Source organism: Cataglyphis hispanica, chromosome 25 (assembly GCF_021464435.1).
Source record: "Cataglyphis hispanica isolate Lineage 1 chromosome 25, ULB_Chis1_1.0, whole genome shotgun sequence".
NCBI classification, from domain to species: Eukaryota; Metazoa; Arthropoda; class Insecta; order Hymenoptera; family Formicidae; genus Cataglyphis; species Cataglyphis hispanica.
This window is the reverse complement of record NC_065978.1, coordinates 2,611,767-2,630,592: the sequence shown is the minus strand read 5'-3', so window position 1 is coordinate 2,630,592 and position 18,826 is coordinate 2,611,767. Positions and strand designations below refer to the sequence as shown.

The window sequence follows — 18,826 nt, the reverse complement described above, 5'->3', positions numbered from 1 at the left end:
TTTGCGCGCATCATCGCGAAAATTGCGCAAGATATTATAAATGTAGACGAATACACTTTTGTACATTTTATGTTGGCGCCTGCGAAATATTTATAAATTCTTGTTATAATATATTATAAGAAATTGTTACTACATTATAAGAAATAATTTCTGTAACAAGAATTTCTCTCCATCTTATCGTTGAACTAAATTTAATACTTTTCTAAAACATAATTTTAGTCTCTAATCGTATGTTTATGTGAATCGTTGAAATGTTATTAAAATGTTAAATTGGATCAGCAACGCGTTATAAATTTACAATTAACGATTGATATCGTGAGACGGTTATTCAACGGGAAACTTTCCCTCGCGGATAAGTCGCGCGCACCGCGCGGGAGACAACGCGACACTCTAATAAGACGCAAAGAACTACTACTAAATGAAGACGAAAGCACGTTTAATCGCGTCGACACTCGACACTCTCTTTCATATGCGAGTTGTACAGCTGATATTTTCACGACATTAACTCCGTATACGACAACTTATAGGGGGCACATGTATAACATATACCTACAAGCCTTATGATTAATAGCTGTTTCTTTTAGCAACATTTATCTAGCTTCGCGCGGTTTCATATTTTAATTAAAATAAACAGCAAAAAAGATTGTTTTAAAAGAATTTTTTTGAAAAGAGTCATCGCATTTCGATGCAAATTATACACGAGCCGTTAGCAGATTATAAACTTCGTCTCTTGAGAGAAACGAACGATTCGAGATGACGTCAGGCTCAGAAAATAATCAACGTGAGAGTAGTCTTACCTCCGCAAATAACGTCCGCCAAGTTTGTCTGTACGGCCTGATGCGTAACATCGCCGTCTCGCAAAGTAAGCATCTCGCCGTGTACGAGTGCCATCGCCTCATCGTTGCTCATCAGCATGCTACCCTGACCTCTGGACCCGTTCACGTCCCTGGAACACCGCCTAGAGCTACCGGAGTCGCGTCTAAGCCTCTTGGTCTCGGGTGTTACGACGAAGTAGCCCTGAGACGTGTGATAGATCTTTCGTTCTTGCATGAGCTTGGCCAGCGCGTCGTAAACGAGCTCTCGGCTGGGCCTCTGCATGGCCGGGAAGGCGTTTCTCAGGGCTGATCTGAGGGTGTCCAAGGTCGCCGCCTGCCTCTGGGAAGTCAATTCCAGAATGGCCCAACACAGAGCCTCTGGCAGCGGCGTGAACTGACCTTGAGAAACTGGAGCTACCAGACAGTCCTCTATATCACCTGTGAAATAGCAGATGTACAAAGTTAATATACGATCAATCCGGGATCGCATTATTTTTCTAGAAATTAATTGAACAGCGAGTTATCATCTCCCGTGTCTTACGTAATCTGCTTTATGCCTCAATACCAATTTTGCGCCATTATGGTGCCGCGTATGTCATGTATTTTACGACCGTCCGTCATACATTAGAGCCCTCGGGGATAAAATGAACGTTGGGACGACAATGTAATTTTATATTTTCCATTTATTTATACTGCCGCCACAATAAACTCCTATTTGTCTTATCATGCGATCGCGTAATTATATTTTCAAGACTGGAACGTAATAGCTACTCAAATTCAATGACATTGCATTCATGTTAAAATTTTTTCGATTCAATCTCTCGTATTTTCATACGTGTACCGTATTGTGTATTTCTTTAAGAAACATACACGGCGACGAAAGAGTCATGTTGAATTTTATGCTGCATTCGTGATTCTTTAATAGAAGAAAAATATTTCAACTTACAAGCTAGTCGGATTCCTATCGCGAATGAAGTCAAAGAACAAATGCGATCGGTGAATATGAAAAAGACGATGAATTTATTAGCTCCGGGAAGGCCGTGGCTCGGTTATTGTGGAAGAATCGAAATTCTTATTCTTCCAGTCACGTTTTACGGTAACCTGGCGACACCGCGACTGCGTGCTCTTCTACATCTGGTTCACGCCCATAAAAAGAATATGGATTATTCTAAACCCGAGAGTCGGCAAGAGACCTCGAAATTCTCCGCGAGACCCGTACTTCGTTCGACGTGCGACGAATTTCTAATGTCCCTTTCGATGTCGATACCGAGAAAGTCAATGTCAACGATGCGAAACGCGTGACACTCCTCTGTATCGCGATAATAATATTAATTTATAATAAGATATTTTTTACTATAATTAATATATAATTTTAAACATAAAAAGCATATCAGAATGGATCAATGCATATAATTAAAAGTCTCAATAGATAAAAAGATTTGATTTAAAGTGCGGGAAAATTGATTTTATGTATTCATATCGACGATGTTGACGTAACGCATATAAGAGGCTCTTTTATGTTAAATCGCTAAAATATTTTAATCAATGTAATCACCCGGATGAGAGCATCAAGACTCAACAATGTATTCGCGAAGCGATCCACTTGCTCCGCCGATCGCGTATAATTAACGGTTTCAGCCGACAGAGAAACTCTATTTAAAGTTCGTGCGATCGTGGGCCCACCTTCTCTGCGGGCGCAAGTCTGCAATTTCCCTGCCTCGTCTGTCAACGGTTGCCTTTGTTGTTCGCGAACAGGACGGGAAAGAGCAGGCCTCCAATTACGCGTGTAACTAACATGTAGAAAACGCCCGCTTCGCGAGCTCCCGTTAAACAATTGCCGTAAATAGGCCGAATAAATCCGCCTTCTCTCCTAGTCTTTCTCTTCACTCTTATTCTTTCGGTTTCTCGGCTGACAGGCCGAGATGTCTCGTTGTCTCTCCGTTTCTACGCTGATGTCTATCTTGACGCTTGATACACGCGTTTCATCAAGAGCCGAGTCATATGCAAAAGGCGCACAGTCTCGACAATGTGCCTCTACTTTCGACTTAAATATTATTCTCACGTCCAATGTTCATTGAAAATAAGCTGAAAGTGCCTATTTAGACTTCGATTACTTATCCCAACCGTAAACTTGACGAAATTATTCTCACGTTCGACGCTCATCTGTCTGCAATTTAGTTTAATGGAATATAAAATGTCCTTGTTCATTCACAAGATATATTCGTTTTTAATACTCGATCTCGTTATCTCTTTTACTAATCACATGGTAAAATGCGATTAGCAAAATTCTGACAGCTATTTTGACCTCGTACATCATCGTCTGTTTATATTTTTCTTCGAACGCGTACACATCAGTTGTCAATTAAATCTGCGCCGCGCAATTTTGAATAAACATCATTGAAGACATCTAACGCTCACATGGAAGCAGTTTCAGTTTCAGTTTCATTTGCGCGCGAGATCTTAGCTTCGTGGCACGAAAAAAAAAACATGATCTACAATCTACGTCATTGTACCGGGAGATCGCGAAGAAAACGAGCCATGTACCACACAGTTGCACAATTTTCAAGGAGCTCTGTCGACGACAGACGGAAAGACGGACGTCGGAGCGAGGCCAGCGGGATCGTGGAACCCGATACACGTCTCTGGGGCGTGGATGTTGGCTGACTCGCGCTCCTCGTCGTGAGAATCTCATCTGGAACGTGTCCCCCGAACGTGTTCTCCGCGCGTATATCTACGTTATCTGGCACGCATTATCAACGTGTGCTCCGAATTCGAGAGCTCGAGCGACGAACACGTCAGGATGGGAACTCTTTCGCGCAACAAATTCGCGAGATTTTACATTCTTTCTTTACATATCTTTTTCTCACGCAGCATATTTCTTTTATGCTTATGCGACATCAATTTACTCGAACGATCAAACCATGTCCGTTCTTAGACGCAGCTTAATCTCTCTAACTTGTTTTAACGCTCGAGATTAAATCGGCGAAGCGTACTCGCGCAATTTCAGACATACACGAGAACATCGACAATTAGATACGCGTCATAAATTTTGCGGAAAGCGTTCTGCATGCGTCAAACCGCTCCACTTGTCGTTTTGTTTCAATGCTATGCGCGTGATATAAGGCCACAACCGCCGCGAGATCGAGACGGACAATTTATGGTCGATGGACATTTACCACCCAACTAGCGGCTCTCTGTGTAAATGGCCATTAACGGTTTATTCTTATTTTTCATTAGGATGCTTTATAACCTGTCTGTATATGCCTATGGGTAGAATTTAAAAGAACCGATCTCTCGCAATGACGACTGTTTCGATCTCTGCATCGGTCTGCATCGTCTCTCGCAGCTTTCTCTCCATCGGAGATCTCAATATTTGCAACGTCATTTTCTTGTATAAAGCCGCTTTTATTATCGCAGTACAGAGTGCTCTAAATAAAATTAAATAACTAGATCATTCCTCCTTGAATCGCATTTAACATCTCATTTTTATTGCCCGAGAGCTAAAACGCAGCACGTACGTCATTCCGCGATGCGAAACTTCGGCAACGGTGACGCAAAACGTCGACGATACCGATTCCGATACGGAGAACAGTAGAGATAAACGCGAAGCCGAGCACACCTGCCGACCTGCGGCGACCCTGCGAAAGGCTATTATTAGCAGCCTGCACCTTTCTATCATTCCACGAGAGGCTTTATTATAATATTCCGCTGCCCACGTAGACAGCATTCGTTTGGCGTCTCGAAGTAAAAGGTAGTGTCGAGAGACTGGCATTCGGTCGATTCGCGCCCACGCGAAAATATATCGCGAAAATATCACCGCGGGTAAAATAGAAACACGCCGCGGAGACAAGAGACGACGAAGGCTGCCGGCTGGAGAGAACGACGACTTCTCGAGCCATTCCTCGAATACGGCGCGCCGCGCCATCACTTCCGGTACTGTACACGCTGCACAACACGCTGCATATACCCTTATCGCTGTGATCCATCGTGTCGGTCGCTCGCTCGACCTCCGCCGCCTTTATAGCTGCGCTCATGGGAAATGGCAAAGACCACTCGCCACTCGAGGAATCACCTCGTAACAAGACGACCTTTGAGTCGCGTATATTCTCCTCACGAGAGTCGGCGACTTCTCAGTCGCCTGATTATATGTAAATCCTCAAGACACTTTATACCGCCGGCTACATATCGATCATGCGATTTATTCTCTCCCATTTGTTTACCTTACGGCGGCCTTGTTTTGTCGGATTACGTCAGCGCGTGCGAAAGCAAATACGGAAATCATACATTAGATTAATCATATGTTAGGTTCTTGATTATACAGTATAAAAAGCGTTGATAGCATAAGCGAAAGCTATTTTACTCTTTATATACTGTATTTAGCTAAGGAATTAAACAATCTTGGAAACTTTATTCTTTATATGAAACTATGTGTTTTCATATAAATAAAATTAAATTGATTAAAATTGACGTAGAGCTTAACTGATTTAAGTTACTTTCTTTCTAGGCTTCATACACAATAGAAAAAAAATGAAAGATCAATCAAGTTTAATCAACATTTTGTAGAAACGTTTAAAGTTTAATTCCATCAATGTTGATTATCTCTAATTATTATCTCTAATCACAAATTAAATAATTCTCTTTTCCTTTCTAAAACGTAATATATATAAATAATAAAAATAGATTATATAATATAAATAGATAGATAAAATAATTTAATTAAATATGAATATCGCTAAACGATATTGGAATTAACATTAAGGGAAGCTACCGATAATGAAACTCTGTACATAAAAATTCTTTTGTACATAAAAATAAAATGTATAAAAGAATGTACAATACAATCCTTTCAGACAAGGCGTGGTTAGTTAGTGGCACCTTTGCGCACATAAATATTTCATTCGTTCCTATCAAATTTATGCGTCGCTATCAACAGTCAATAATCCAGTCAAGTTATTGACCGACTGCTTTGTTATTCGGAATGCGAACGCAGTTATATAAGAGGCTCGAGTCAAATTATAAACAAGTAGACAGACAAGCGCGTGCTGCATTAGCTGCCGCTTCCTGTTCCATTGACGGAAATAAATTTTCCGACTTGAAAACGGTACGCGCTATATGAATTCCCGTCATGACACGAGGGTATACACGAGAAGCGAGTCGATATCAAATAGAGTACTCATTAAAATAGAGACCTCGCTGTAACACGAACTGTACTGCTCGCCGTGATCGTGCCCAAGTACACGTTACACCAGTCGCAGAACACGATCCGGAGCATTGCACATACGGTGTACCGCGTGTCACGTTGTTCCGAAAATTAAGTCGTACAATTATCCGGCCTGTATCCCTGACGAGATACGGATCTCGGCGTTATTATTTTTGGATGACACTTTGCAGCGTGCAAGTTGTAAAGGCTAAACCTTTGAGCGACGACAAGAATAATCGCGCTCGTAATCTTCTCAAAGACTTATCGAATTCGAGTCGCGATAATGTGCCCATCACTCGATTACGCACACCGACGAACATTGCATCCGTAAATGATTTTTGCTTAAGGCTGATTCGATGATTGCTCAGATATCGCGCAAAATATCCGATTTACGAACAAGAAGCACCGTTAAATTGACGGTTAACGTCATGTATTGTAGAATATTAATTAATGCATTTTGAAATAAAAATTAATTTTTTTTAGAAAGATCTATTTCACAGAAATTTTTTTTTTTTTTTTTTAATTAAAATCAGAATTCTTTAAAATGAATTGTGGAATACATATCCTCAATTTGTAGGCAAAATTTAGCAGAATTCATTATATCGTGCGAAAAATTCATGACTAAATATTCATGCTACAATATGTGAGATTATACGTTATTATATTCTCTAAGTTTTTATATTGGAAAAAGATCTCTCTCTCTCTCTCTCTCTCTCTCTCTCTTGTGTGAAATCATGTAGCTACAATTTAATAAATGCGAGAGATTGGAAGTATCTTGCTTTTCGCAGGACCCAGTTTTACACCACGCGCACGCCTACAACCTGCACGTGGTGTCACAGGCTGCAAATTCTTACGATCCTACGCAGGTGGTGAGCGACGACATATCGCGCCAACAACGGACTATACATGCACATTTAACTGCCGCCTTAAATAAAGCTCTCGAGAGCTCGGAAGCGTGTCCTTAATCATCCGACGAAACGTCGTCGTAAAGTGTCATCTCGGATTATTAACAAGAAATATGTTATTTTTATTATCCGAATCTCGAACACACTAATATATACCAAATATGTCCGTGTGTAATATTGCACTATCATTCGTATGAGAACTGAGAGCTTACGGACTTTCTCTCTAGCCTCTCGTATCTATCGAATATAAGCCGCTTACTTCTGCGAGAAGGCGCACACGGATGCTTCTTGATGTGCGCAAATACGCGCGACGGACGCATATATTATCGGAGACAATACAGCGAAGTTATTACACGAAGCTATTAATGTCGCAAGATATGCAAAAAAAAAATCGCGGTTCTATTGTGTCTTTGCGCATGTGATATAGATTGCGGTCAAGCGTTTTCGCTCGTCAGACCAAGGTGAACCATTATATCAGAAAATTCATTTTTACATCATGCCGCGAGAATGCGAATAACTTTGACTTGTGTTCTTATCAAGATATTTTAATACTATTTTCGATTTCAATTTTTTTCACATTTATTGATTCTAAATCGATTCTAATTCGATATGGGCTTACTTTATGTAAGAAAATGAGCAGCTATTTTGCAGTAAACGAAGAATTTCCCACTTTGAAATTGAAAAGAGGAACTTTCGGCAGAATTATAAACTAAACAAGAATAAAAATTGAGTCAAAAGTAGAAATAAAATTCCATTCCAGGATATATTCGTGTGGGCTATGCATCGCGAACGTCGTCGTGTGACACGCGCGGCCGCTTTCCATCCCGGACGCTTCCTTCTCGAGTCCGCGATGCGCACTGTATATCTCTGTCGTGCCATATACTCGTATTACAGCTGTCTTAGCGTATCAAAAGGACGGTATAACAATGCGAGGCATTTTAATCCTTCGTCGTCGAGAGAACCGCAACCGAAAGAAGGAAGGGAATCATCAGCGCGGAGAACGCGCGCTCGTGCTTATCCGGCATTTTTTGCGCGAATCCCCCGTTACGGTGATATTAAATTTCGTTTGGATCGCCATCGGCGGCGGCCTAAGAGAGACGATTAGATCGCGCTCGGATTAAAATCCGACCTCGCGGGTCGTGCGATTTTTCGTTCGCCGGAAAGACGATATAAGCCGAGGCCATGAGAATCGACTCATAGCCTCGATTCCGCCGTTCGATTCCGCTGCTGCATCATGCGCAGCGCCGATACCATTCGTTCTCTTCGCGATAAGGGCGCAGCCGTCCGCTCGTTCTCGCGTCTGACATGAACCATTTTGCAACTACGATTATTGCTCCGACGTGCCCGCCAATTTCACTGTAATTCGACAGTATCTTATTATTCTGATTTTAATAAATTCATTCTAAAACTTCAACTTTTCATCGCTAATCTCTTATCACTTTCTATATTTGTATTACTTACTAAGTTGCAGTATATAGTATTTTTTTTTTTTTTTCATTTATATCTTAATATCAATTTTACTAATATTGCATATTTAATTTTTCTTCGTACGCGATATTCAATGCGATGTATTATTATGTACAAAATACATATACAGGTATGAGTTTTTCGTTACTTCATCGTTGATCACGACTGATAATGGCGTAATTGAGTTAAACGGAAAGGGATCGCGTCCCTCGAGTATATCCAAGCAATAAATTTCACATTGCACTCGTTGTGTTGATCGATTTCAGGCGGCGCAATTTTAGTGATAATTAGGAAGATTTTCGACACGATGAAGCATTGCACCATGCTCTGAAATAAATCATCTTCGACCTGCCACTCCCAATCGGGAAAGTTTTATAATCTTCTTGCCTATTGTTTCTCAGTTGCGAGTTGTGTAAGACTGAAAGGTATCGGTACGTTTCCATGTAAATTTTAACATTATCCAGATTAAGTTATTAAATCCACGTTTTTTTTTTCTTGACAATCGATATTAGCTGTTGCATTAATAGAGAGTTATTAAAAATTTTGACAAATGACTATTACAAGTAATTTTATAAATAAACACTTTTTTTAAAATTATCACTTGTCAATTAAAATTTTTATTGACGTAAAATTGAAAGATTATCGAGAATGATATTTTTTTACTTCATTAGCTTATACGAATTTAAAAAACAATATGTGTACAAAATCCAAGATCATAAAGGATTCTATATGCCACATTTGCCACAGCAATTTCTTGTTAAGATAGGTCGTAAGGTGACACGGAAGCGATGCACGTATTTACCTGCGGAGGCGAATGTGATCGCTTAATGCTATCGAGGTCAACGGAGCACACAGGTGAAATGTCACGACCGTAGTGATGAAATTCACTAACCGGAGATTAGGTGACCATAAATATGTACGACGATGAATGTGCCTAAAAACGCAGCGATATTAACAGTTAAACGACACCGCTAATCTGATCTCGTTTAATTGCGTCGTTTAATTTATCCTTCAGTTATTTTCTCAGGCAGATATCTTTATATCTCTGATAAGTTAAAAGTAAATAAGCGAAATCGATGAGTCATACAATCGATACATTAAAACGGGAAAAAAAAAAGACTTTCAGAAAAAAAGTTCGCAAAAAATGTTTCTTTGACGAAGTGAATCACTGCCGGCTTCGGCTAAAGATCACCGCCTATATCCTTTTAGAGTACAGATTGTATGTTGGTGAATTTTTTTTTTTTTTTCTCCATTGTAAATTAAAACCGGCGTCTTCAATATCGTGCGAAAGAATGGGCGATGACCGGCGTGTCATCAATCATGCCCGAAGATATATTCGCGGATTATTGCGTACCCCTTTGACATTAACCTACATATGAGAATATAATGCGACTTACGTTTGCAGGGATCAACATTTTACAAACGCAACACCACGCCTTTCGTCGTCTCTATGGACAGGCGGTATACGCCTTTATAATTATGTCGGTCGCACCTAAGAAATTATCGTCACACGTTATATTGCCCGGGCGAACAAAGCGAACCGCCGAATCAGTGTCGACGAACCCGAAATGTCTCTTGTAGGAAATAGGAAATGCAATTCTCAAATTATCGTTATTAATTTGTTTTAACATGCTATCTAATTGTCTAATCTCTTCTCTATATATTTATCTCTAATAAAATCTCTCGATATGCGAAACATTGATATTAATTGGCAAATATCTCTATATTTCTCACAGCCACTGATCTGCGCGCAGATTGATTTAGAGGCGGGTAGGATCGCAAGCAAAGTGAAACGGTAAAGAGGACGATGCGAATTTTAAAACATGAGTCTCACGATACGACCTCGTGTCGCTCGGCTTTCAATCGAATTCCAGGACGTGTGAAATCACGCGATGCCAACGAATACAGGCAGTCGTGCTCGCGTAGTAACGTCTAAGTAGTCCCGATACACCGGTAGGATATATCGGGATCAATAATATCCATTCGATGCAAGTGTTTATATATATATATATATATATATATATATATATATATCCGATGCGTGAATTAAATATAAACCGCTTATACGCACTCTACATTAATGCTAATAATCCGTTGCGGAATTTATTTTATTACCCGTCGTCGCGTCGCTCTAATGCGCGCGATTCTCGATTTTCTTTCCACCTGTAATCCCATGCTCGTATATTCTACCTATCTAATTTTTCATCGTTTCTGTCGTTTAAATCAGATAATAAATGGAAGCGAGGTGTTTAATCCAAGCATCTTTTCATCCTTGTAATGGTTATTTACACCAGCGTTCCGATACATTTCTCTCGATATAGTTATAAAATTGATACATATATAATGAATAAGCTAAAAATAATAAAGTAGAAAATATTTAGAAATCTCTTCTGTAAGAGGAAAGCCTATACGAATACATAAAATTTCAAGATAAAAAAATAAGTCACTCCAATCTGCAGAGTTTTGCGACACGATTTGTCCCGATACTTTACATCGTCCATGTCTGTTTCACGTCGTAATACCGTGTCGTTATAATGGATTAGTCGTAATGAACGTACGGCCGCGTTTCACCCGAAGAAACCCGTTTTCCTTAACGGCTACTAACAATAGCAACGCGATCATATACCCACGCGAAAAATTAACAACGCGAATGACCACGCGATATCCAACGCGCGTGCATACGCTTCATGTCGTAAATGTCGTAAAAGATACCTTCGTGCCTATTTTCGGAGAATATGCGCGTGCTGCCGGAGGAAACCGGTTAAAAACCGTCCATGTGTGATAAACATTCACAACTTTCATAGCTATTTCAGGAAATATCAACGCGCTCCGACCGCCTTGCAATTTGCATCTAAAAAGCATTATTAGAATATGCCCAACGATCGAAATGTTTTTTCTCTGTCCGTCTTTCTTCGGTATGCATCGTTTAAGAAACAAAAAAATATATGAAAGTATTATGTACTTTAATACTTTTGCTTCTTCGCAATTACACTCGGTTCGATTCTAATCAAACTTCTACGATGGAATTGCGATTGCGAGATGCAACGAGAGATGTAATCCCGCAGCGAATTTATGTTGTCGTTCTGCAAGCGACATCTCACAATTCCAGCCCATATCCTTTATTATCAATCGACAATGTCACATTCACATTCACGACTGACATGTCGACGATGCCACAATTTCCCTACCATTTTCTCAGAGCAAATCGTGTCAGATCGGGCAGCACTTTTGGTGCCATTGATTCGCACGCGATATCTATATCGTCTGCTTCTCGACGATCGGCACAAAGTATTGGAGAAAGAGGAATATACATTTTCTCGTTTACAAACATTAAGGAAGGTTGCGAAAGAAAAAGAGAGCAAGATGAGAAAAATATATTCACGCGAGAGAAAGAGAGAGAGAGAGAGAGAGATAAAGCTTTCCAGTTCTCATGGTTAAAGACATGGCATAAGACTGCTTGACTTCGCTTGGTCTGCTGGATTATTTCTTATTCATAAGCTATTCAATGTTTTGATCTTTTCCCGTAAACTCTACATCGGTATTTTCAAATGCAAAATCGAATTGTTTTCTTCCTTGACATTTCATATTTTTGCCAAAATTTTGTAACAAAACATTTCTAAATTCCATGTGTCAATCAAGTTGTCTTATTATTTTATTATTGTTTTTATTATTTTATTCATAAATTATGAGAAAAAGATTTTTATATGAAAGAAGTTGGAACAGCTTGTAGCTTCTACTCGAATTAACGTTCGGCGATACTAACCCGCATTACCGCGGCAAAATGCCATAAATTTCGCTCGTACATACATATACATAGAATCACGAATCCCAGGAGAAACCCATTCTTCGCGAATCTACCGTCTCTTTTTCTCTTTCTGCGTTCAAAACCCATGTTCTTCAACCTACCATGTCACATACCAACAGACTAGCAAACTTATTCTCGCAAGATATCTTGATCGCATAGCTCGCGAATGAAGGTAAAATTCTCGCAACAAATTTAAGACAGACTGGATACAGAACCGTTGAGAAAGTGTAATATGTACAAGAATTATATCCCCTTTAATAAAATATTTTAGAATTTTTTACTGGCCGCTTAGAAATTTCTCGGGGATGCTGCGGCGCGCGCGTTTTCACCAAGACTGATAAGCCCTGTTTAATCTCACAATCAGACAGTTCGCGTGAAAATGAAACGTGATTTGATTTTATATCCGATTATATTCGTCTTCTCTATGCCATATTTAATGCGCATAAAGTGTAACAAATTACCCGATTCGAATCAGTATTATGAAAATTGGCGCAAGAAACTTTTCACAAGGACGCGAATGATATATCAGCTGATAATGCGGTAGAGATAGAGGCGAACCATGACAGTGGCATTGTTTTCGGGAATTTATTAGCTACAAGACGTCGCTTTCGAAAGCGCAGGTTTCACTCTAAGTCAATTATACTGGAATGGCGGCGCGAGCGGAGATCTTCGCACGCTCTTTCATCGTGGCCCGTGTTTTGCACAAATGCATAAACTGTTCCCGCTGCACATAGAACAGTTAGTTGGAAATGAGCGTGTCATGTCGCGTATACACGCCTTACGCGTGATCGGTCGTTATATTGTTTTTCCGTTTCTCTCTTTCTCTCTGCTCACAACTTTCGCAGCCTAGTCTGCGATCTAAATATACCGGATGAATTCAAATATAATTAAGATCACACGAGAGGATATGACTGCGCGCGAATTAATTTTATTATTCGCAACCATCGGGGATTTCAATGTCTCGTTAAAAATAGAATTCGGTCCATGACGTTCGACGAACACTAATAAAAACTTAGTACTCTCGATTACGAAAATGACGCTCGAAATAACACAACATATGGAAATACAAACGGGATAGATTTTCTCTCGGGTAATACGAGGCGATATTATGATCTCCGTTGAAACATTGTCCACCTCTTTGGCGAGAAGTACCGAGTTACTCGCGCACGATTCGTGCGCGCGAGGAGAGCACATCGGGCTCTGGTATGGGTATCGGCTTTCCATCCCGACGAAAAGGTAAAATGCCAGGATAGGTATATATACGGTGTACACACATATACATCGCATCCTCTCGCTGAATTTCTGCTCAGTTTTGCATGAGGCACGATGCGCCTCGATAACGAGGGAAGCCTTTCCCTTTCGCGGCCAGAATGCCACGTTCCTTGCTCTCCTCAACACGAAGAGTGGTGTAGGTCTCTTCGGCAATGTGTAATTTTCCACTCGTTTCCCGTGGTGCATCATTATGCGGCCGATTGGCCGGATTCCCTGGGACCGACTCTCGCGTCTTCATCTCGTAGAGACGTATGTCCCGGAGGCTAGGCTCTTTCAGCGTATTTATGGGCATCCTTTTCACATTTCGTTTTCCGATTTATTATTCGCGTTACTGCTTAAACATTTCTAGCGTTTCGCGCGTCAAACCTTTTTGCAATCGACGTTTATGTCGCCGTTTCGTTCGAAACGGCTCCCGCGGAGTCGTTCATTATCGTGGTAAAAAGAGAAGAATAGAATGACGCGCATATATCACATTACCCTCGCGAATGTATGTCGCTGGAAAAAGAGAGAGAGAGAGAGAGAGAGAGAATCGCCGCAGCTGCGCATATGTCGTGTTAACCGGGCACGCTTTGTGATTGCGAGAGGGTGGCTTTGCATTTATTATACGTCACGTGGTTCGGGGTAAGCAAAGAGAAGCGATCCTCTCGTTTATGAGATCGCGGTAATAAACGTTAAAATTTGATACTCATCGCTGAACATCGTGACACATGTGTCACGCAACAACGTGACACCGCATTCGCTTCTCGAAATGCGATTAATGCGAAGCAAATGCGTTAAAAGTGCCTCGTATAATTGTCAACACATTTGTCAATACATTTGTTTTAAAATATGAATGTTCGTTATTCTCAAAATTGCGGTGAGAATTATAATAGAAAATTATTTATAATATATATAATTACAATTATAATATAATCACAATTATTAATTTGCATTTTAAAAATTATTCTTTGCATCGATGAATTTAATTTGCGAACTAGCAGTCTATTCCTGCTTCAGATCATAATGAAGAAAACGTAGAGACTGCCTTTACGAATACGCATTACCCGTGCATTACCGTGGCTCGCAGGTGCGTTTAAAAGCGAATGCCTTGACCTAGACAATCGCTCGGAGTGGCGCAAGATGATTACGAGAATAGCGAGACTTAGACGATACTACTACGCGCTTTTCTCTCTCTCTCTCTCTCTCTCTCTCTCTCTCTTTCTCTCCCTCTTTCCCGTAGGAGTCCACGGGGGAGGTCGCGGGTTAATTTATTAGTCGATGCAATTATCCGTTACTCAATGCCGCAGCCTCCAAGCCGCTCTTACCACTCTCGATATTTCGCGACGTTGTTAACATCATCTCTCGGTATTCCGCGACGCCTTGTTGATTTAAGCCGGCGAATTATCTCGTCGGAAGGTGCTCTCTCGCGCTACCGGTCTTAAATTTCCCGTGTAATTACGATCGCATTAAACGCCAATCCGTTTCCTTCTCATATACCGCGTACTGATCGCACTCGGCAACGTAAACGGCAGCACCGTTTGACTGCGTAATAAGCTGCTAAAGCAAAGTAGCTGCATGTTTCATCATTCGAAGTAACATACACTACTCGTAATCGCACACACGATGATTAATATTTTACGATACTGATCTTTACTATAAATTCAGGTGATGCGCATCAATGTTCTGACGTGAAAAGAATTACGCATAATTAATTCGTTTAAGTAATCATCAATCAATATATCTCTATACGTGTTATTAATTAAGAAATGATTTCGGTATAATTGGCAGTTATTAACAATAAATCTGCATTTTCTGACTTTCTTTCGCGGAATCATGCAATAGCATCGCGCGGTATTGCTTATCTAGTAAGAAAGTCGAAGCGAAGCGTGGTCTCTTGCAAATCACACAAAGTCGTTGACGAATTATGAATATGACTTATGAATATGAACAGCGATACGAGAGACGCGTTAAAAAGCAGTAAACGAAGACGGAAAGAGCCGCCTGAGTAACGCCTCGAGAACGGCAGGAAGAAGCGAAGTAATAGCAAAGTATGTCGTGTCTCGACCCCACCATCATCGTAGTAATCGTCGATGTACGACGAGGCGGCCGCTAGGATCCAGCTGACACTCGACAGGAAGTTGCCACTCGAAAATACCGTGGCATACATCGATGGTCCTACAAACGTTTACACTGCGCTGGTAGATGGATAGACGGATAACTCGTTACTCGACTCTACCGTCTCGCTCATATACACGTTTGCACACACGTGGAACGAATCAAGGAATCGTGTAGTACCGTGGGACCTCCTCCTCCCGGCGTTCTACAGCTTCCAACTTCTTAATTTCCCCTTTTAAAATACGAGGGCTAAAGGATCGCGAGCATGGCCCTCTTAAGATCTTTATAATTTGTTAATTAACAACAGGTGCACGCCAGTTAATTTTATAGTGCTGTATTTTTCTCTTTTAAACTCAAAGCAGAATTTAGAAAATTTAAAAGTAAAGCAATAATTTGGATCTTTGAAATTCAGAACGCTGCGATAATAAGTAATAAAAAAATAAAATGCTTTTATTTTGCAACGAATTTTTTTCAAGATTACGACATAATATCTTTCGAGATACAATATTTAAAGAATGTTGTTTGACTCTCCTTGCTATTCTATTCTATTCGCTATTAATTCGTTGATATCTTGATTATACGTTTAAGGGTAATACTCGCGTACAAATCTTTCATCACTAATCGAATGATGAAAAGAATTTTTTCTGACGCGAAGAAGGTAATCATACGTCAAAGCTTATTTCGATCTGGCAAATAGCTAAATCGTGACAGAAGAGGCGTGAGAGAGACTGACTGATTTTACGATTGCAGAGACGTGTTTAGAGCGACCCGTGACCTTAAGATATCGACACCGTATTTTCGTTTCGATATTTATCGTATTTGACGACTGTCAAAATCTCTGAATTAAATCAACACAAAGATTCAATTAAAAATTCAATTATATAAGTATACGTCATCGTTATTATTTGCTGAATAACTAAATGAAAGATTTTAATCGAAAATAATCGATAAACAATTGTCGGGGAAATGTCAATCGAACCGAGTCGAGAATCTTTCTGTTATCAGATTCGTAATCCTAGTCCTAGAGTATCTTTTTATCCTTTTTCATCGATAGATTCCAAGTATCGAAATGTCAGGTATTTATAATTTCCTTTATACATTTTAAGAAGAAGAGATAAAATTATGATAAATATATCCATGAGAAATTTTAAATAATTTTCATTGCATCTAGTGCAATTTTGCAGATAATTAATAAATATCTCTTTATACATGTAAATGTATTTCCTGATGTCTTATTGCGACAAATCGCGTTGCAATTTATTATCACATTTTACACAGTTTTACCAAATAATTGAGATTTAAAATAGTGAACAAAGATCGTTTGAAGATATACTTCTCGCGCACTGGCGCATCCGAGTAGGATGGCACAATCGCGATTCCCGACATGATAAAGCGTCGTTTCGGCTTGCCATTCGCTCATCATCATAAAATGCGGTTGCATACTTCAGTCGAGGTCTGCGCAGAGTAGCGCTAAGAGAACACCGGAGCCTCGCGCGTTTTAACAACGTCTGCAGCTACTCAATATACATAATGAATGAGGCAGGGCGCAAACAAAAATGCTGAATCGCAATCATGCAGCTCGATGTGTTACGTATGTACGAGTGCGCATTCCGCGTTACTGCATCGATCATGTATATGTGTGTGTGTGTGCATGTGTGTCTATTTATAGTATAGACAAAGTATAGAAATAACTGGATGTCAATACAGCGCTATTAATTTCCACGTGCGTGGCGGCACGTCCCACAGAATTTTTCGTCGTTACACACATTCGTTTGGATTCCTTATCCCCTTGACTTGGCCCCCGCATCAGCATCCGCGACTCGCATTTTAATTAAGTATGCGCTATTGAACGTCTAAAACAGGTATAATATGTATGATGTCCCGCTATTGGAATTCGCATTACCGCTGTAAGCGCCGCGAATTCTTGTTACTTGGCAAAAATATTCCCTAAGTAAAAGATTGATAATAGCAGAGATATATTAACTATACAAGTGTTAGTTAATGATTCTACATATATCATTAATTAATCATAAATAATTGCTCATATAATTATTCAATTATCACTCTCGCATACGAGGATAAAATATTCATCGCACTGTCGATGAATAACGAGTGTGATTGGTGTGTATATGACACGTTCGTTCGCGATTCCTTCGAGATAAATCGCGAAATGAAAATTATGCGTGGAAAACGCGTTGCTTATCGGACCACGCGTGTCCAATCGGGCACCACGGCTTAATCGATCGCCCAGGAATGCCGCTACTGTCGCACACCGAAGGAGGCCGATTTATTACCCCGCGAGTGTTCACCGTATGGATTTCAGTCCGGGTATGTATGAGGAGGAGGAGGAGGAGGCGGCGAGAGGGAAGGTCTGGCATTCCAGACGCGCGCGCGTCGACGTCCCTTTCGCTGCGCCCATCGACGCCGCGGATGCAGAGACTCGATGGCATGCGACTCGCGTACCGATCAAGTCGTTCCTATGTGGAGCGCGTTGTGTCGATTTTTTTTTTTACATACGTATATATTGGATCTTCTTTTTCCTGAGCCATGTTACGGGAAAAGCTTTCGCAATTCGAAACACGATCGTACGTTTTCTGTATCTCAATAATATTTATAATATTTTTGATATTTATATTATTTATATGTATAATAAAAGCGAAAGGGAGCAATAATAAACAAAAATAAACGTAAACGATATTAAAAGCTGAGCAGAATTCTGCAACAATCGGCATTAATATAAACTTATAATGCCAAATGTTTCATTTTATCAACTCAATCGGTTATATAACTCGCTCCTGTTAATTTTATAGACCCACACAATCTTGCGAAACACCGTGCAAATTAAACGGATGACCGCTCGAGCACGTGATTTTCTTGCTAATGAACCTAAATACACATCTCGAACGTCACTCTGAGAGCATGCGTTCGCACGAAAATCAACGATATTGCTAATTAAAAAATCACGCGCAACCGCTATAATATTTATAGAGTCGCGTTTGTCGTTGTCATAGCTCGGAAGAGGGGTGGAACGTGGGGGAATAAAGGGGTAGTCGGATAAGAGCCGGTCTGACCGGAGCACCGGCTATCTCGCCGCCAAGTAGACGGCAGACCAATTATGGCAGTGCGAAACTCGCGTTGTTGCACGTGCATACATAAAGGCGCATAAAGACGCGCGTATTATGATGCCCCGCCCGATCCGGCAAATAGCGGAATGTTAACCAATCTTGTTTTACACGGAGGCATTCACGCTTGAGTCGATAAGCTCGTA

At 40.4% G+C, this 18,826-nt stretch overlaps 1 protein-coding gene and 1 long non-coding RNA gene across 5 annotated transcripts in view; one reads left to right on the top strand and one right to left on the bottom strand.

The window, feature by feature from the left end:
• The window catches only part of LOC126858402 (uncharacterized), an 80,591-nt gene that overhangs the window by 7,207 nt on the left and 54,558 nt on the right, over window positions 1-18,826 (top strand). The window lies entirely within an intron of this gene.
• The window catches only part of LOC126858375 (storkhead-box protein 2), a 70,402-nt gene that overhangs the window by 4,773 nt on the left and 46,803 nt on the right, over window positions 1-18,826 (bottom strand). For all 4 annotated transcript variants that reach the window (XM_050608633.1, XM_050608636.1, XM_050608635.1 and 1 more), the window contains exon 4: window positions 798-1,253. In XM_050608633.1, coding sequence (XP_050464590.1) covers window positions 798-1,253 — 456 coding nt within the window. The remainder of the gene's footprint in view (window positions 1-797; window positions 1,254-18,826) is intronic.